Source organism: Engystomops pustulosus, unplaced genomic scaffold (assembly GCF_040894005.1).
Source record: "Engystomops pustulosus unplaced genomic scaffold, aEngPut4.maternal MAT_SCAFFOLD_563, whole genome shotgun sequence".
Classification (NCBI taxonomy): domain Eukaryota; kingdom Metazoa; phylum Chordata; class Amphibia; order Anura; family Leptodactylidae; genus Engystomops; species Engystomops pustulosus.
Window position 1 is genome coordinate 1 of NW_027285442.1, and position 20,947 is coordinate 20,947.

The following is a 20,947-nucleotide window of genomic DNA, read 5'->3' on the forward strand; positions in this document are numbered from 1 at the left end:
ATACAGGATGTAACTCAGGATCAGTACAGGATAAGTAATGTCATGTATGTACACAGTGACTGCACCAGCAGCAGAATAGTGAGAGCAGCTCTGGGGTATAATACAGGATGTAACTCAGGATCAGTACAGGATAAGTAATGTCATGTATGTACACAGTGACTGCACCAGCAGCAGAATAGTGAGAGCAGCTCTGGGGTATAATACAGGATGTAACTCAGGATCAGTACAGGATAAGTAATGTCATGTATGTACACAGTGACTGCACCAGCAGCAGAATAGTGAGTGCAGCTGTGGGGTATAATACAGGATGTAACTCAGGGTCAGTACAGGATAAGTAATGTCATGTATGTACACAGCGACTGCACCAGCAGAATAGTGAGTGCAGCTCTGGGGTATAATACAGGATGTAACTCAGGATCAGTACAGGATAAGTAATGTCATGTCTGTACACAGTGACTGCACCAGCAGCAGAATAGTGAGTGCAGCTCTGGAGTATAATACAGGATGTAACTCAGGATCAGTACAGGATAAGTAATGTCATGTATGTACACAGTGACTGCACCAGCAGCAGAATAGTGAGTGCAGCTCTGGAGTATAATACAGGATGTAACTCAGGATCAGTACAGGATAAGTAATGTCATGTATGTACACAGTGACTGCACCAGCAGCAGAATAGTGAGAGCAGCTCTGGGGTATAATACAGGATGTAACTCAGGATCAGTACAGGATAAGTAATGTCATGTATGTACACAGTGACTGCACCAGCAGCAGAATAGTGAGTGCAGCTCTGGAGTATAATACAGGATGTAACTCAGGATCAGTACAGGATAAGTAATGTCATGTATGTACACAGTGACTGCACCAGCAGCAGAATAGTGAGAGCAGCTCTGGGGTATAATACAGGATGTAACTCAGGATCAGTACAGGATAAGTAATGTCATGTATGTACACAGTGACTGCACCAGCAGCAGAATAGTGAGAGCAGCTCTGGGGTATAATACATGGATGTAACTCAGGATCAGTACAGGATAAGTAATGTCATGTATGTACACAGTGACTGCACCAGCAGCAGAATAGTGAGTGCAGCTCTGGGGTATAATACAGGATGTAACTCAGGATCAGTACAGGATAAGTAATGTCATGTATGTACACAGTGACTGCACCAGCAGCAGAATAGTGAGTGCAGCTCTGGGGTATAATACAGGATGTAACTCAGGATCAGTACAGGATAAGTAATGTCATGTATGTACACAGTGACTGCACCAGCAGCAGAATAGTGAGTGCAGCTCTGGGGTATAATACAGGATGTAACTCAGGATCAGTACAGGATAAGTAATGTCATGTATGTACACAGTGACTGCACCAGCAGCAGAATAGTGAGTGCAGCTCTGGGGTATAATACAGGATGTAACTCAGGATCAGTACAGGATAAGTAATGTCATGTATGTACACAGTGACTGCACCAGCAGCAGAATAGTGAGTGCAGCTCTGGGGTATAATACAGGATGTAACTCAGGATCAGTACAGGATAAGTAATGTCATGTATGTACACAGTGACTGCACCAGCAGCAGAATAGTGAGTGCAGCTCTGGAGTATAATACAGGATGTAACTCAGGATCAGTACAGGATAAGTAATGTCATGTATGTACACAGTGACTGCACCAGCAGCAGAATAGTGAGTGCAGCTCTGGGGTATAATACAGGATGTAACTCAGGATCAGTACAGGATAAGTAATGTCATGTATGTACACAGTGACTGCACCAGCAGCAGAATAGTGAGTGCAGCTCTGGAGTATAATACAGGATGTAACTCAGGATCAGTACAGGATAAGTAATGTCATGTATGTACACAGTTACTGCACCAGCAGCAGAATAGTGAGTGCAGCTCTGGAGTTTAATACAGGATGTAACTCAGGATCAGTACAGGATAAGTAATGTCATGTATGTACACAGTGACTGCACCAGCAGCAGAATAGTGAGTGCAGCTCTGGAGTTTACTTATCCTGTACTGATCCTGAGTTACATCCTGTATTAAACTCCAGAGCTGCACTCACTATTCTGCTGCTGGTGCAGTAACTGTGTACATACATGACATTACTTATCCTGTACTGATCCTGAGTTACATCCTGTATTATACCCCAGAGCTGCACTCACTATTCTGCTGCTGGTGCAGTCACTGTACATACATGACATTACTTATCCTGTACTGATCCTGAGTTACATCCTGTATTAATGTCATGTATGTACAGAGCAGAATAGCGAGTGCAGCTCTGGGGTATGATGCTATCCCCCTCCTCTCGGTGCAGGGTCTCCTCCTTACGTTTGGCTTACAAGGATCTGGAAATTCAGAAGCAGAAAGATGAGGAGAAGATGAAGAATCTTCCTGCGAAGAAGAAGGCTGAGGCAGAGCGGTTGGGGATGGGGGTTCGGTAATCGGAGGTAAGAGGAATATTTGTGTGACTGCTCCTCCAGCAGGGGTCACTCTATGTATCTGGGCGGAGCCATTAGTTGCTCCTCCCTGTGTGACCTCTGATGTTGCAGGGGATATCACTAGGGGGCGCTCTCCTCAGTGACCTGTGTCCCCTCTCTCCCTGCAGTGGGATCTCACATTCAGTCCTCTCGGAGATGCAGACCATCGAGCAGGAAGCCCCCCGGGGCAGCAAACCCAAGAGAAGATCTACCCTGAGGAGGAGCAGGACGACTTCTTCTTCAGCAGCTCCCGCTCCCGGTGAGGACCATCACTTGTCTGGTGTCATCAGGGCAGGGTCTGTAGCATCTGATGGCGTCCGGTCTGGGGGGAGGGGTCTGTAGCATCTGATGGCGTCCGGTTCTGGGGGTCTGTAGCATCTGATGGCGTCTGGGCTGGGGGTCTGTAGCATCAGTCTCTGTGTTTATGACTCTCCTCATCCTCCATCTACCCCTCAGATACCGCGAGGACCCCCGGAGCCGGTCAGCTCCTCCTTCCTGAGTTGGGATGAGAGATCTGACGATTTCTGGAAGAAGGAAACCGTCGGCAGCGACTACGACACCAAACTGAGCTCCAAGAGCGGCGGCTACGATGACCGGTATGAGGGGGGCGGCGTGTTACTCCCAGCGTGCGCTGCGGCTGCCGTGTCACTCCCAGCGTGCGCTGCGGCTGCCGTGTCACTCCCAGCGTGCGCTGCGGCTGCCGTGTCACTCCCAGCGTGCGCTGCGGCTGCCGTGTCACTCCCAGCGTGCGCTGCGGCTGCCGTGTCCCAGCGTGCGCTGCGGCTGCCGTGTCACTCCAGGGCTGCGGCTGCCGTGTCACTCCCAGCGTGCGCTGCGGCTGCCGTGTCACTCCCAGCGTGCGCTGCGGCTGCCGTGTCACTCCCAGCGTGCGCTGCGGCTGCCGTGTCACTCCCAGCGTGCGCTGCGGCTGCCGTGTCACTCCCAGCGTGCGCTGCGGCTGCCGTGTCACTCCCAGCGTGCGCTGCGGCTGCCGTGTCACTCCCAGCGTGCGCTGCGGCGCCGTGTCACTCCCAGCGTGCGCTGCGGCCGCCGTGTCACTCCCAGCGTGCGCTGCGGCCGCCGTGTCACTCCCAGCGTGCGCTGCGGCCGCCGTGTCACTCCCAGCGTGCGCTGCGGCCGCCGTGTCACTCCCAGCGTGCGCTGCGGCCGCCGTGTCACTCCCAGCGTGCGCTGCGGCCGCCGTGTCACTCCCAGCGTGCGCTGCGGCCGCCGTGTCACTCCCAGCGTGCGCTGCGGCCGCCGTGTCACTCCCAGCGTGCGCTGCGGCCGCCGTGTCACTCCCAGCGTGCGCTGCGGCCGCCGTGTCACTCCCAGCGTGCGCTGCGGCCGCCGTGTCACTCCCAGCGTGCGCTGCGGCCGCCGTGTCACTCCCAGCGTGCGCTGCGGCCGCCGTGTCACTCCCAGCGTGCGCTGCGGCCGCCGTGTCACTCCCAGCGTGCGCTGCGGCCGCCGTGTCACTCCCAGCGTGCGCTGCGGCCGCCGTGTCACTCCCAGCGTGCGCTGCGGCCGCCGTGTCACTCCCAGCGTGCGCTGCGGCCGCCGTGTCACTCCCAGCGTGCGCTGCGGCCGCCGTGTCACTCCCAGCGTGCGCTGCGGCCGCCGTGTCACTCCCAGCGTGCGCTGCGGCCGCCGTGTCACTCCCAGCGTGCGCTGCGGCCGCCGTGTCACTCCCAGCGTGCGCTGCGGCCGCCGTGTCACTCCCAGCGTGCGCTGCGGCCGCCGTGTCACTCCCAGCGTGCGCTGCGGCCGCCGTGTCACTCCCAGCGTGCGCTGCGGCCGCCGTGTCACTCCCAGCGTGCGCTGCGGCCGCCGTGTCACTCCCAGCGTGCGCTGCGGCCGCCGTGTCACTCCCAGCGTGCGCTGCGGCCGCCGTGTCACTCCCAGCGTGCGCTGCGGCCGCCGTGTCACTCCCAGCGTGCGCTGCGGCCGCCGTGTCACTCCCAGCGGTGCGCTGCGGCCGCCGTGTCACTCCCAGCGTGCGCTGCGGCCGCCGTGTCACTCCCAGCGTGCGCTGCGGCCGCCGTGTCACTCCCAGCGTGCGCTGCGGCCGCCGTGTCACTCCCAGCGTGCGCTGCGGCCGCCGTGTCACTCCCAGCGTGCGCTGCGGCCGCCGTGTCACTCCCAGCGGCGCTGCGGCCGCCGTGTCACTCCCAGCGTGCGCTGCGGCCGCCGTGTCACTCCCAGCGTGCGCTGCGGCCGCCGTGTCACTCCCAGCGTGCGCTGCGGCCGCCGTGTCACTCCCAGCGTGCGCTGCGGCCGCCGTGTCACTCCCAGCGTGCGCTGCGGCCGCCGTGTCACTCCCAGCGTGCGCTGCGGCCGCCGTGTCACTCCCAGCGTGCGCTGCGGCCGCCGTGTCACTCCCAGCGTGCGCTGCGGCCGCCGTGTCACTCCCAGCGTGCGCTGCGGCCGCCGTGTCACTCCCAGCGTGCGCTGCGGCCGCCGTGTCACTCCCAGCGTGCGCTGCGGCCGCCGTGTCACTCCCAGCGTGCGCTGCGGCCGCCGTGTCACTCCCAGCGTGCGCTGCGGCCGCCGTGTCACTCCCAGCGTGCGCTGCGGCCGCCGTGTCACTCCCAGCGTGCGCTGCGGCCGCCGTGTCACTCCCAGCGTGCGCTGCGGCCGCCGTGTCACTCCCAGCGTGCGCTGCGGCCGCCGTGTCACTCCCAGCGTGCGCTGCGGCCGCCGTGTCACTCCCAGCGTGCGCTGCGGCCGCCGTGTCACTCCCAGCGTGCGCTGCGGCCGCCGTGTCACTCCCAGCGTGCGCTGCGGCCGCCGTGTCACTCCCAGCGTGCGCTGCGGCCGCCGTGTCACTCCCAGCGTGCGCTGCGGCCGCCGTGTCACTCCCAGCGTGCGCTGCGGCCGCCGTGTCACTCCCAGCGTGCGCTGCGGCCGCCGTGTCACTCCCAGCGTGCGCTGCGGCCGCCGTGTCACTCCCAGCGTGCGCTGCGGCCGCCGTGTCCTCCCAGCGTGCGCTGCGGCCGCCGTGTCACTCCCAGCGTGCGCTGCGGCCGCCGTGTCACTCCCAGCGTGCGCTGCGGCCGCCGTGTCACTCCCAGCGTGCGCTGCGGCCGCCGTGTCACTCCCAGCGTGCGCTGCGGCCGCCGTGTCACTCCCAGCGTGCGCTGCGGCCGCCGTGTCACTCCCAGCGTGCGCTGCGGCCGCCGTGTCACTCCCAGCGTGCGCTGCGGCCGCCGTGTCACTCCCAGCGTGCGCTGCGGCCGCCGTGTCACTCCCAGCGTGCGCTGCGGCCGCCGTGTCACTCCCAGCGTGCGCTGCGGCCGCCGTGTCACTCCCAGCGTGCGCTGCGGCCGCCGTGTCACTCCCAGCGTGCGCTGCGGCCGCCGTGTCACTCCCAGCGTGCGCTGCGGCCGCCGTGTCACTCCCAGCGTGCGCTGCGGCCGCCGTGTCACTCCCAGCGTGCGCTGCGGCCGCCGTGTCACTCCCAGCGTGCGCTGCGGCCGCCGTGTCACTCCCAGCGTGCGCTGCGGCCGCCGTGTCACTCCCAGCGTGCGCTGCGGCCGCCGTGTCACTCCCAGCGTGCGCTGCGGCCGCCGTGTCACTCCCAGCGTGCGCTGCGGCCGCCGTGTCACTCCCAGCGTGCGCTGCGGCCGCCGTGTCACTCCCAGCGTGCGCTGCGGCCGCCGTGTCACTCCCAGCGTGCGCTGCGGCCGCCGTGTCACTCCCAGCGTGCGCTGCGGCCGCCGTGTCACTCCCAGCGTGCGCTGCGGCCGCCGTGTCACTCCCAGCGTGCGCTGCGGCCGCCGTGTCACTCCCAGCGTGCGCTGCGGCCGCCGTGTCACTCCCAGCGTGCGCTGCGGCCGCCGTGTCACTCCCAGCGTGCGCTGCGGCCGCCGTGTCACTCCCAGCGTGCGCTGCGGCCGCCGTGTCACTCCCAGCGTGCGCTGCGGCCGCCGTGTCACTCCCAGCGTGCGCTGCGGCCGCCGTGTCACTCCCAGCGTGCGCTGCGGCCGCCGTGTCACTCCCAGCGTGCGCTGCGGCCGCCGTGTCACTCCCAGCGTGCGCTGCGGCCGCCGTGTCACTCCCAGCGTGCGCTGCGGCCGCCGTGTCACTCCCAGCGTGCGCTGCGGCCGCCGTGTCACTCCCAGCGTGCGCTGCGGCCGCCGTGTCACTCCCAGCGTGCGCTGCGGCCGCCGTGTCACTCCCAGCGTGCGCTGCGGCCGCCGTGTCACTCCCAGCGTGCGCTGCGGCCGCCGTGTCACTCCCAGCGTGCGCTGCGGCCGCCGTGTCACTCCCAGCGTGCGCTGCGGCCGCCGTGTCACTCCCAGCGTGCGCTGCGGCCGCCGTGTCACTCCCAGCGTGCGCTGCACTCGTTTGTCTGTCTTGTTGTGCACGTGCTCCCGAGCGGCCGGCAGAACTATGAGTGCAGCTCTGGGTGTGACCAGTGGATAAGTTCGCGCTGCGCCTTAAAGAACTTGTCCCTCCTCTTTTCAGACCAGCCACGCGCCGTAAGCCGGATGTGGACCCCGGCCCCGTGACCGACGATGCACAGAAAAAATTCGGAAACGCAAAAGCCATTTCCTCAGACATGTATTTCGGAAAACAAGACAGCGCAGACGTGAGTATCCCGACCCTGGGGTGTAAGGTCAGTGGGTGAGGGGTTAATACAGGACGAGTGCATGACCTCTGCCCTGTATGTGCCTGTCCTCACACTGCTGTGCTCTGTGCACGGACCTGCCCCACAGTCTCCCCCCTCTACTCTGAGTGACGGCTATAGTTTTCCACCAGAAGCTTCCTACAGCTTTTCCTCAGAGCATCAAGAGAGGAGCAGTTCACTGCAAGGAGCCCAGAGCACAGCAGGGTGAGGACAGCCCCCATATTCCCCAGTACGGAATATGAATCCGTATATCACAGTCCAGCCACACACACAGAGGTCTGACTACACATCTCTCCAGGGACATTACCTGGCACTGGCTGCTGCTGGGTTCCCTTTAAATGGCCGTTACGCTGAGTATGCTGGGTGATGCGGGGGTGCAGTCCTCCTCCGGGGTATCCATGGAGCCGGTGCCAGCACACAGCAGCTGAGTACACATCCGGCTCCTTCACACCTCGGAGAATCCGTCATCTGGGATTGTTAACATTTCCATCACTTTAGGCCGAGCTCAGTCCTTGATATGTCTGTAAAGCTAATTAGCTCTGAAGTTTCCTGATGCAAAGCTCCAAACCCTCTGCACTGGCTTACATGCTGACCTCGTGTCTCCCTGACGTCACCACTAGAGGGAGCACTCTGTATACTGATGGCACAGTATGCACTGGGCTCCCCCTGGTGGTGGTGGGGGCACATACAGTATGCACTGAGCTCCCCCTGGTGGTGGTGGGGGCACATATAGTATGCACTGAGCTCCCCCTAGTGGTGGTGGGGGCACATACAGTATGCACTGAGCTCCCCCTGGTGGTGGTGGGGGCACATACAGTATGCACTGAGCTCCCCCTGGTGGTGGTGGGGGCACATACAGTATGCACTGAGCTCCCCCTGGTGGTGGTGGGGCACATACAGTATGCACTGAGCTCCCCTGGTGGTGGTGGGGGCACATGCAGTATGCACTGAGCTCCCCCTGGTGGTGGTGGGGGCACATGCAGTATGCACTGAGCTCCCCCTGGTGGTGGTGGGGGCACATGCAGTATGCACTGAGCTCCCCCTGGTGGTGCTGGGGTATATACAGTATGCACTGAGCTCCCCCTGGTGGTGCTGGGGTATATACAGTATGCACTGAGCTCCCCCTGGTGGTGCTGGGGTATATACAGTATGCACTGAGCTCCCCCTGGTGGTGCTGGGGTATATACAGTATGCACTGAGCTCCCCCTGGTGGTGCTGGGGTATATACAGTATGCACTGAGCTCCCCTGGTGGTGCTGGGGTATATACAGTATGCACTGAGCTCCCCCTGGTGGTGCTGGGGTATATACAGTATGCACTGAGCTCCCCCTGGTGGTGCTGGGGTATATACAGTATGCACTGAGCTCCCCCTGGTGGTGGATGGGGGAACATACAGTATGCACTGAGCTCCCCCTAGTGGTGGTGGGGGCACATACAGTATGCACTGAGCTCCCCCTGGTGGTGGATGGGGGAACATACAGTATGCACTGAGCTCCCCCTGGTGGTGGTGGGGGCACATATAGTATGCACTGAGCTCCCCCTGGTGGTGGTGGGGGCACATGCAGTATGCACTGAGCTCCCCCTGGTGGTGGTGGGGGCACATACAGTATGCACTGAGCTCCCACTGGTGGTGATGGGGGCACATGCAGTATGCACTGAGCTCCGCCTGATGGTGGTGGGGGCACATGCAGTATGCACTGAGCTCCCCCTGGAGGTGGATGGGGGAACATACAGTATGCACTGAGCTCCCCCTGGTGGTGCTGGGGTATATACAGTATGCAATGAGCTCCCCCTGGTGGTGGTGGGGGCACATGCAGTATGCACTGAGCTCCCCCTGGTGCTGGTGGGGGCACATGCAGTCTCTGATCTCCTGTGTCCTTGTATCCCGCAGTATGAAGCGAGATCCCGGCTGGAGAGAATGTCCGGAAGTGCGTCCATCAGCTCCGCCGACCTGTTTGATGAGCAGAAGAAACAGTCTTCAGGTATCTGACATCTAGAGAAGACCCCAAATAAAGGGACTGGAGTATCATGACGCAGGATGTAGATATTACTGCACCGTGTGTACAAGCTTCTGTCATCCTGCTGCCACCACCAGGGGGAGCTCACTGCATACACATCTGGTATTTGGTGCAGTAACTCCCAGAGCTCCCTCTACTGGTGGCTGCAGGCACACATCCTGTATGTGTATGCTGCACTGCCTGCACACAGTAAGGAGGGGGCGCTGTGCTGGACTTGCACATTATTTTTCCCATTGGCTTATTCCATGTTTGTTTTACAGCAAATTACAACCTGTCCAACGTCCTTCCATCAGCCCCCGACATGGCCAACTTCAAGCAGGGGGTGAAGTCCGTAGCGGGGAGACTCTCTGTGCTGGCCAATGGGGTCATGACTACTATACAGGTCTGTGCGCTCTAACCACTGCTGGGAGTTGTAGTAGTTATATGTCCATCTCATGTATGTACACAGTGACTGCACCAGCAGCAGAATAGTGAGTGCAGCTCTGGGGTATAATACATGACATTACTTATCCTGTACTGATCCTGAGTTACATCCTGTATTATACCCCAGAGCTGCACTCACTATTCTGCTGCTGGTGCAGTCACTGTGTACATACATGACATTACTTATCCTGTACTGATCCTGAGTTACATCCTGTATTATACCCCAGAGCTGCACTCACTATTCTGCTGCTGGTGCAGTCACTGTGTACATACATGACATTACTTATCCTGTACTGATCCTGAGTTACATCCTGTATTATACTCCAGAGCTGCACTCACTATTCTGCTGCTGGTGCAGTCACTGTGTACATACATGACATTACTTATCCTGTACTGATCCTGAGTTACATCCTGTATTATACTCCAGAGCTGCACTCACTATTCTGCTGCTGGTGCAGTCACTGTGTACATACATGACATTACTTATCCTGTACTGATCCTGAGTTACATCCTGTATTATACTCCAGAGCTGCACTCACTATTCTGCTGCTGGTGCAGTCACTGTGTACATACATGACATTACTTATCCTGTACTGATCCTGAGTTACATCCTGTATTATACCCCAGAGCTGCACTCACTATTCTGCTGCTGGTGCAGTCACTGTGTACATACATGACATTACTTATCCTGTACTGATCCTGAGTTACATCCTGTATTATACCCCAGAGCTGCACTCACTATTCTGCTGCTGGTGCAGTCACTGTGTACATACATGACATTACTTATCCTGTACTGATCCTGAGTTACATCCTGTATTATACTCCAGAGCTGCACTCACTATTCTGCTGCTGGTGCAGTCACTGTGTACATACATGACATTACTTATCCTGTACTGATCCTGAGTTACATCCTGTATTATACTCCAGAGCTGCACTCACTATTCTGCTGCTGGTGCAGTCACTGTGTACATACATGACATTACTTATCCTGTACTGATCCTGAGTTACATCCTGTATTATACCCCAGAGCTGCACTCACTATTCTGCTGCTGGTGCAGTCACTGTGTACATACATGACATTACTTATCCTGTACTGATCCTGAGTTACATCCTGTATGTACACAGTGACTGCACCAGCAGCAGAATAGTGAGTGCAGCTCTGGGGTATAATACAGGATGTAACTCAGGATCAGTACAGGATAAGTAATGTCATGTATGTACACAGTGACTGCACCAGCAGCAGAATAGTGAGTGCAGCTCTGGGGTATAATACAGGATGTAACTCAGGATCAGTACAGGATAAGTAATGTCATGTATGTACACAGTGACTGCACCAGCAGCAGAATAGTGAGTGCAGCTCTGGGGTATAATACAGGATGTAACTCAGGATCAGTACAGGATAAGTAATGTCATGTATGTACACAGTGACTGCACCAGCAGCAGAATAGTGAGTGCAGCTCTGGGGTATAATACAGGATGTAACTCAGGATCAGTACAGGATAAGTAATGTCATGTATGTACACAGTGACTGCACCAGCAGCAGAATAGTGAGTGCAGCTCTGGGGTATAATACAGGATGTAACTCAGGATCAGTACAGGATAAGTAATGTCATGTATGTACACAGTGACTGCACCAGCAGCAGAATAGTGAGTGCAGCTCTGGGGTATAATACAGGATGTAACTCAGGATCAGTACAGGATAAGTAATGTCATGTATGTACACAGTGACTGCACCAGCAGCAGAATAGTGAGTACAGCTCTGGGGTATAATACAGGATGTAACTCAGGATCAGTACAGGATAAGTAATGTCATGTATGTACACAGTGACTGCACCAGCAGCAGAATAGTGAGTGCAGCTCTGGGGTATAATACAGGATGTAACTCAGGATCAGTGCAGGATAAGTAATGTCATGTATGTACACAGTGACTGCACCAGCAGCAGAATAGTGAGTGCAGCTCTGGGGTATAATACAGGATGTAACTCAGGATCAGTACAGGATAAGTAATGTCATGTATGTACACAGTGACTGCACCAGCAGCAGAATAGTGAGTGCAGCTCTGGGGTATAATACAGGATGTAACTCAGGCTCAGTACAGGATAAGTAATGTCATGTATGTACACAGTGACTGCACCAGCAGCAGAATAGTGAGTGCAGCTCTGCTTGTAGTGTGGAGAACACTATGTGACTCCTCTTCTCCCTCTTGCTGCAGGATCGCTATGGATCATAACCTTTCCCCGCGTTGATGTCACATTTGGAAACGTTTCCTATGAGGAGAAAGTGAAATAAGAATTCATTGACCCCTCGCTGCCCCTGCCCCGGAGGAAGGGAAACCCCTGCAGATCCATTGTGCCTTTAATAATTTGGCAGCAGTGCATTGTGGGAAGGTCTCGTGCTGCTTTGCTTCTGATGATAATGTCGGTGACTCTGAGGTGTCGCTGCCCCTTATGGACTTTGGACAGAACAGACGTAGAAGGATCTATGGAAGTTCTCAAACAAAAATTTTTTTTTTTTTTTATATATATATGCATTGGAAGCATAAAAAACACTAATTTGGGGATTTCTGGGTTATCGGAATTGCATAATGATGGGATTCGATATTGCAGGGATTATACTGTCTGGTCTGTATCATAGGAGGCTCCTCGGGGGCGGGGACTAGCTATAGTTCACGCCCAGGAGGGTTTTCATTTGATAAGGATTAGTGGTGGTCCCTGGGAAATCACAGAGAGGGCCCTGATTTAATCCCTGATCTTGGGTCGGGGGCGTGACCTGGCGAGATGCCGGATTATCGGGGAGGGATTCCGGATTAGCGGATTGTTCTGTATATACGATGACTATTTTTGCGCTTGTTATAGGGGATTAGTGGGATCGCACAGACCAAAGGCTTAAAGCTGCTCAGGTATATACGTGTATATATATACTGCCCGGACCACTGTGTGCGCGCGACAATCCTGGGGGAGGCAAAGGGTTAAATCCCCCCCCCCCCCCCTTTCTTGTAACGTCGGCCGCCATTTTTTTGTAGAAGCTTTGCGACTTTTATACTAGGATCACACGTTCTACTCCAGTCGCCTCCAAAGCAGCACTCAAAGCAACCCCAGCGGCTGCGGACGCCGTGCCGATAAGAGGGTCGCTGCAGCTTTGTCCGGGACTGGAGTATAGAGCACAATGACCCCGGGGGCCCCGGCCGCATTTCTGTCTTTTTGTACGTTTGTCTCGTCCGAAACTCGAGGCCTGCAATAAACTTTACATTGGAACAACATATCTTTCTGACTGTATCTAAGCCTGCCCTGTGTGATACTGCCTGCTGAGCTGTGTATCTAATCCCATCCTGTGTGATACTGCCTGCTGAGCTGTGTATCTAATCCTCTCCTGTGTGATACTACCTGCTGAGCTGTATATCTAATCCTATCCTGTGTGATACTGCCTGCTGAGCTGTGCATCTAATCCTCTCCTGTGTGATACTACCTGCTGAGCTGTGTATCTAATCCTATCCTGTGTGATACTACCTGCTGAGCTGTGTATCTAATCCTATCCTGTGTGATACTACCTGCTGAGCTGTGTATCTAATCCTCTCCTGTGTGATACTGTCTGCTGAGCTGTGTATCTAATCCTATCCTGTGTGATACTATCTGCTGAGCTGTGTATCTAATCCTCTCCTGTGTGATACACTCTGCTGAGCTGTGTATCTAATCATATCCTGTGTGATACTGCCTGCTGAGCTGTGTATCTAATCCTCTCCTGTGTGATACTGCCTGCTGAGCTGTGTATCTAATCCTCCTGTGTGATACTGCCTGCTGAGCTGTGTATCTAATCCTATCCTGTGTGATACTGCCTGCTGGTCTGTGTATCTAATCCTATCCTGTGTGATACTGCCTGCTGGTCTGTGTATCTAATCCTATCCTGTGTGATACTGCCTGCTGAGCTGTGTATCTAATCCTATCCTGTGTGATACTGCCTGCTGAGCTGTGTATCTAATCCTATCCTGTGTGATACTGTCTGCTGAGCTGTGTATCTAATCCTCTCCTGTGTGATACTGCCTGCTGAGCTGTGTATCTAATCCTCCTGTGTGATACTGCCTGCTGAGCTGTGTATCTAATCCTATCCTGTGTGATACTGTCTCCTGAGCTGTGTATCTAATCCTCTCCTGTGTGATACTGACTGCTGAGCTGTGTATCTAAGCCTGTTACACAGCAGGCTGATGCCACCGCTATAGATGGGTGTCGGTCCTCACTGTCGCTCTCGTGTTCTGTTCGTTAGATCCGGCTCCTTCCTTGTAGATGCTGAGTTATTTTTCCAGCCTCGCCTCTGATACGGCGGCAGCTATAAAGGGTTAAGGCTTGTGTCTCCTCCATTAGCGGCTGAATGTCACACGTATGATAAGGAATCCAAACAAGACAAGGGGGCGGGGCTACATATTACACCCCAACATCCATATAGTCCGTTACTGTATGGTTTCTACATTGAATTAATTATCATCTGCAGCCACCACTAGGGGGAGCTCCCTGCATACTGCTCATACAGAGGGCTCCATGATAACACTGTATACAGCCACCACTAGGGGGAGCTCCCTGCATACTGCTCATACAGAGGACTCCATGATAACACTGTATACAGCCACCACTAGGGGGAGCTCCCTGCATACTGCTCATACAGAGGGCTCAATGATAACACTGTATACAGCCACCACTAGGGGGAGCTCCCTGCATACTGCTCATACAGAGGGCTCCATGATAACACTGTATACAGCCACCTCTAGGGGGAGCTCCCTGCATACTGCTCATACAGAGGGCTCCATGATAACACTGTATACAGCCACCACTAGGGGGAGCTCCCTGCATACTGCTCATACAGAGGACTCCATGATAACACTGTATACAGCCACCACTAGGGGGAGCCCCCTGCATACTGCTCATACAGAGGGCTCCATGATAACACTGTATACAGCCACCACTAGGGGGAGCTCCCTGCATACTGCTCATACAGAGGGCTCCATGATAACACTGTATACAGCCACCACTAGGGGGAGCTCCCTGCATACTGCTCATACAGAGGACTCCATGATAACACTGTATACAGCCACCACTAGGGGGAGCTGCCTGCATACTGCTCATACAGAGGGCTCCATGATAACACTGTATACAGCCACCACTAGGGGGAGCTCCCTGCATACTGCTCATACAGAGGACTCCATGATAACACTGTATACAGCCACCACTAGGGGGAGCTCCCTGCATACTGCTCATACAGAGGACTGCATGATAACACTGTATACAGCCACCACTAGGGGGAGCTTTCTGCATACTGCTCATACAGAGGACTCCATGATAACACTCCCTGCCCAGCCACCACTAGGGGAGCTCCCTGCATACTGCTCATACAGAGGGCTCCATGATAACACTGTATACAGCCACCACTAGGGGGAGCTCCCTGCATACTGCTCATACAGAGGACTCCATGATAACACTGTATACAGCCACCACTAGGGGGAGCTCCCTGCATACTGCTCATACAGAGGGCTCCATGATAACACTGTATACAGCCACCACTAGGGGAGCACCCTGCATACTGCTCATACAGAGGGCTCCATGATAACACTGTATACAGCCACCACTAGGGGGAATTCCCTGCATACTGCTCATACAGAGGGCTCCATGATAACACTGTATACAGCCACCACTAGGGGGAATTCCCTGCATACTGCTCATACAGAGGGCTCCATGATAACACTGTATACAGCCACCACTAGGGGGAGCTCCCTGCATACTGTTCATACAGAGGACTCCATGATAACACTGTATACAGCCACCACTAGGGGGAGCTCCCTGCATACTGCTCATACAGAGGGCTCCATGATAACACTGTATACAGCCACCACTAGGGGGAGCTCCCTGCATACTGCTCATACAGAGGAATCCATGATAACATTGTATACAGCCACCACTAGGGGGAGCTCCCTGCATACTGCTCATACAGAGGACTCCATGATAACACTGTATACAGCCACCACTAGGGGGAGCTCCCTGCATACTGCTCATACAGAGGGCTCCATGATAACACTGTATACAGCCACCACTAGGGGGAGCTCCCTGCATACTGCTCATACAGAGGGCTCCATGATAACACTGTATACAGCCACCACTAGGGGGAGCTCCCTGCATACTGCTCATACAGAGGACTCCATGATAACACTGTATACAGCCACCACTAGGGGGAGCTCCCTGCATACTGCTCATACAGAGGGCTCCATGATAACACTGTATACAGCCACCACTAGGGGGAGCTCCCTGCATACTGCTCATACAGAGGGCTCCATGATAACACTGTATACAGCCACCACTAGGGGGAGCTCCCTGCATACTGCTCATACAGAGGACTCCATGATAACACTGTATATAGCCACCACTAGGGGGAATTCCCTGCATACTGCTCATACAGAGGGCTCCAAGATAACATTGTATACAGCCACCACTAGGGGGAGCTCCCTGCATACTGCTCATACAGAGGGCTCCATGATAACACTGTATACAGCCACCACTAGGGGGAGCTCCCTGCATACTGCTCATACAGAGGGCTCCATGATAACACTGTATACAGCCACCACTAGGGGGAGCTCCCTGTATACTGCTCATACAGAGGGCTCCCTGATAACACTGTATACAGCCACCACTAGGGGGAGCTCCCTGCATACTGCTCATACAGAGGGCTCCATGATAACACTGTATACAGCCACCACTAGGGGGAGCTCCCTGCATACTGCTCATACAGAGGGCTCAATGATAACACTGTATACAGCCACCACTAGGGGGAGCTCCCTGCATACTGCTCATACAGAGGGCTCCATGATAACACTGTATACAGCCACCACTAGGGGGAGCTCCCTGTGTACTGCTCATACAGAGGGCTCCATGATAACACTGTATACAGCCACCACTAGGGGGAGCTCCCTGTATACTGCTCATACAGAGGGCTCCATGATAACACTGTATACAGCCACCACTAGGGGGAGCTCCCTGCATACTGCTCATACAGAGGGCTCCATGATAACACTGTATACAGCCACCACTAGGGGAGCACCCTGCATACTGCTCATACAGAGGGCTCCATGATAACACTGTATACAGCCACCACTAGGGGGAGCTCCCTGCATACTGCTCATACAGAGGACTCCATGATAACACTGTATACAGCCACCACTAGGGGGAGCTCCCTGCATACTGCTCATACAGAGGGCTCCATGATAACACTGTATACAGCCACCACTAGGGGGAGCTCCCTACATACTGCTCATACAGAGGACTCCATGATAACACTGTATACAGCCACCACTAGGGGGAGCTCCCTGTATACTGCTCATACAGAGGACTCCATGATAACACTGTATACAGCCACCACTAGGGGGAGCTCCCTGCATACTGCTCATACAGAGGGCTCCATGATAACACTGTATACAGCCACCACTAGGGGGAGCTCCCTGCATACTGCTCATACAGAGGGCTCCATGATAACACTGTATACAGCCACCACTAGGGGGAGCTCCCTGCATACTGCTCATACAGAGGACTCCATGATAACACTGTATACAGCCACCACTAGGGGGAGCTCCCAGCATACTGCTCATACAGAGGACTCCATGATAACACTGTATACAGCCACCACTAGGGGGAGCTCCCTGCATACTGCTCATACAGAGGGCTCCATGATAACACTGTATACAGCCACCACTAGGGGGAGCTCCCTGCATACTGCTCATACAGAGGGCTCCATGATAACACTGTATACAGCCACCACTAGGGGGAGCTCCCTGCATACTGCTCATACAGAGGGCTCCATGATAACACTGTATACAGCCACCACTAGGGGGAGCTCCCTGCATACTGCTCATACAGAGGGCTCCATGATAACACTGTATACAGCCACCACTAGGGGGAGCTCCCTGCATACTGCTCATACAGAGGACTCCATGATAACACTGTATACAGCCACCACTAGGGGGAGCTCCCAGCATACTGCTCATACAGAGGACTCCATGATAACACTGTATACAGCCACCACTAGGGGGAGCTCCCTGCATACTGCTCATACAGAGGGCTCCATGATAACACTGTATACAGCCACCACTAGGGGGAGCTCCCTGCATACTGCTCATACAGAGGGCTCCATGATAACACTGTATACAGCCACCACTAGGGGGAGCTCCCTGCATACTGCTCATACAGAGGGCTCCATGATAACACTGTATACAGCCACCACTAGGGGGAGCTCCCTGCATACTGCTCATACAGAGGACTCCATGATAACACTGTATACAGCCACCACTAGGGGGAGCTCCCTGCATACTGCTCATACAGAGGACTCCATGATAGATTTTGCTAGAGCACCCATTATCCCCCATGGATATCGGATCCCCCGTGTGAGGCGCGGGCACAATGCCACCTCGTGCCTCATTACGCTGTAGTACAAATGTTTGGTTTGTAGAGGAAACCTTATCCTGGGTCACCTGTGCAGCGGCCATTATTCCCACCTCGGAGGGGAGATAAGTCACCGCTCAAGGGGAACGGGGTCACCGCCTGATAGCAGGGTGCAAAGACTTCTGGGAAAGCCACATGGCACAAAGGAACAAACACTCTGCTCTGAACAACACAGCTATGTCATACTGTCTGTTTAGATGTGTATCTGATCCTATCATGTGTGATACAGCCTGCTGAGCTGTGTATCTGATCCTATCATGTGTGATACTGTCTGCTGAGCTGTGTATCTAATCCTATCCTGTGTGATACAGTCTGCTGAGCTGTGTATCTAATCCTATCAGGTGTGATACTGTCTGCTGAGCTGTGTATCTAATCCTCTCCTGTGTGATACTGCCTGCTGAGCTGTGTATCTTATCCTCTCCTGTGTGATACTGCCTGCTGAGCTGTGTATCTAATCCCATCCTGTGTGATACTGTCTGCTGAGCTGTGTATCTAATCCTCTCCTGTGTGATACTGCCTGCTGAGCTGTGTATCTTATCCTCTCCTGTGTGATACTATCTGCTGAGCTGTGTATCTAATCCTCTCCTGTGTGATACTGCCTGCTGAGCTGTGTATCTAATCCTCTCCTGTGCGATACTGCCTGCTGAGCTGTGTATCTAATCCCATCCTGTGTGATACTGTCTGCTGAGCTGTGTATATAATCCTATCCTGTGTGATACTGCAGAGCTGTGTATCTAATCCTATCATGTGTGATACTGCCTGCTGAGCTGTGTATCTTATACTATCCTGTGTGATACTGCCTGCTGTGCTGTGTATCTAATCCTATCCTGTGTGATACTGTCTGCTGAGCTGTGTATCTAATCCTCTCCTGTGTGATACTGTCTGCTGAGCTGTGTATCTAATCCTCTCCTGTGTGATACTACCTGCTGAGCTGTGTATCTGATCCTCTCCTGTGTGATACAGTCTGCTGAGCTGTGTATCTAATCCTATCAGGCGTGATACCCTCTGGTGATCTGTGTATCTAATCCTCTCCTGTGTGATACCCTCTGTTGATCTGTGTATCTAATCCTATCAAGTTGTATACCACCTGGTGAGCTGTGTATCTAATCCTCTCCTGTGTGATACTGCCTGCTGAACTGTGTATCTAATCCTCTCCTGTGTGATACTGCCTGCTGAGCTGTGTATCTAATCCTATCCTGTGTGATACTGCCTGCTGAGCTGTGTATCTAATCCCATCCTGTGTGATACTGTCTGCTGAGCTGTGGATCTAATCCTCTCCTGTGTGATACTGCCTGCTGAGCTGTGTATCTAATCCTATCCTGTGTGATGCTGTCTGCTGAGCTGTGTATCTAATCCTATCCTGTGTGATACTGTCTGCTGAGCTGTGTATCTAATCCTCTCCTGTGTGATACTGCCTGCTGAGCTGTGTATCTAATCCTATCCTGTGTGATACTGTCTGCTGAGCTGTGTATCTAATCCTCTCCTGTGTGATACAGTCTGCTGGGCTGTGTATCTAATCCTCTCCTGTGTGATACTGTCTGCTGGGCTGTGTATCTAATCCTCTCCTGTGTGATAGTCTGCTGAGCTGTGTATCTAATCCTCTCCTGTGTGATACTGTCTGCTGAGCTGCGTATCTAATCCTCTCCTGTGTGATACTGTCTGCTGAGCTGTGTATCTAATCCTCTCCTGTGTGATACAGTCTGCTGGGCTGTGTATCTAATCCTCTCCTGTGTGATACTGTCTGCTGGGCTGTGTATCTAATCCTCTCCTGTGTGATAGTCTGCTGAGCTTTGTATCTAATCCCATCCTGTGTGATACTGACTGCTGAGCTGTGTATCTAATCCTCTCCTGTGTGATACTGACTACTGAGCTGTGTATCTAATCCTCTCCTGTGTGATACTGTCTGCTGAGCTGTGTATCTAATCCTATCTGCTCCATAGCTTATCTAATACTCTTACAAGTGATACTGCCTGCTGAGCCGCTCTGATGAGGTATCTAAGCTAAGCATAGATTGTAGAGTGGTAAATGTTCCATGTGATTTTATCTGCTGATGCATGTATCTAAGCAGATCATATTTGAAGTCCTGTATCCAAGCCGGTTCTGCGTGAAGCTGTGTATCTAAACCTATCTGATGTGATACTAGCTGCTGAGCAATGTATCTAAGCCTCTGATGAGTGATACTGCCTGTGTATCCACGCTGCAGCAGATGGCTTCTGTTCCGTGTATCTATACCATGTCCCAATACTTGAGGCTCAGGGACAGCGATGGGCACCGCACTCACCCCTCCCAATGCAGATCCATGGAGAAATCCTCTCCCAGGACGCCCAATACACCCCCGCGTCCCCCTGTGTGCATTCCTCCCAACATACACATCCTGGTATCTGACAGCTCTGCCCCACCCGCACCCACCCACACCCAAGGGGAACGCACAAGCCTCAGGATGTTATCATGGTTTCGAGGTGCAACTCCCATATTCAAATTCATTCTGGATCATTATCTGCCCTGCTGCCTTCTCCTCTCCCTGCTCCTCTCCTGCCTTTCTCTCTGCTCCTCTCCCTGCCCTGCTCCCTACCTGTCTCCCTGCTTCTCTTCCTGCCCTGCTCCCTTCTCCTCTCCCTGCTCCTCTCCCTGCCCTTCTCCCTACCCCTCTCCTTTCTCCTCTCCCTGCTCCTCTCCCTGCCCTTCTCCCTACCCCTCTCCCTTCTCCTCTCCCTGCTCCTCTCCCTGCTCCTCTCCTGCCCTTCTCCCTGCTCCTCTCCCTGCCCTTCTCCCTACCCCTCTCCCTTCTCCTCTCCCTTCTCCTCTCCCTGCTCCTCTCCTGCCCTTCTCTCTGCTCCTCTACCTGCTCTGCCACCTGCTCCACTCTCCTTTCCCTGCCTTGCTTCCTGCTCCTCTCCCTGCCCTTCTCCCTCCTCCTCTCCCTTCTCCTCTCCCTT

The 20,947-nt window shown here is 54.5% G+C and overlaps 1 protein-coding gene across 1 annotated transcript; it reads left to right on the forward strand.

Annotated features, from left to right (window-relative positions):
• The first annotated feature begins 2,250 nt into the window (after positions 1-2,250).
• LOC140111713 (ADP-ribosylation factor GTPase-activating protein 3-like) lies at positions 2,251-12,800 on the forward strand. Its single transcript, XM_072132414.1, is given in 10 exon segments — positions 2,251-2,422; positions 2,424-2,440; positions 2,599-2,671; positions 2,674-2,729; positions 2,927-2,934; positions 2,937-3,066; positions 6,941-7,064; positions 8,994-9,084; positions 9,381-9,502; positions 11,756-12,800. Coding segments are annotated over 10 exon segments (783 nt in total). The 5' UTR covers positions 2,251-2,278; the 3' UTR covers positions 11,774-12,800.
• Positions 12,801-20,947: the final 8,147 nt, after the last annotated feature.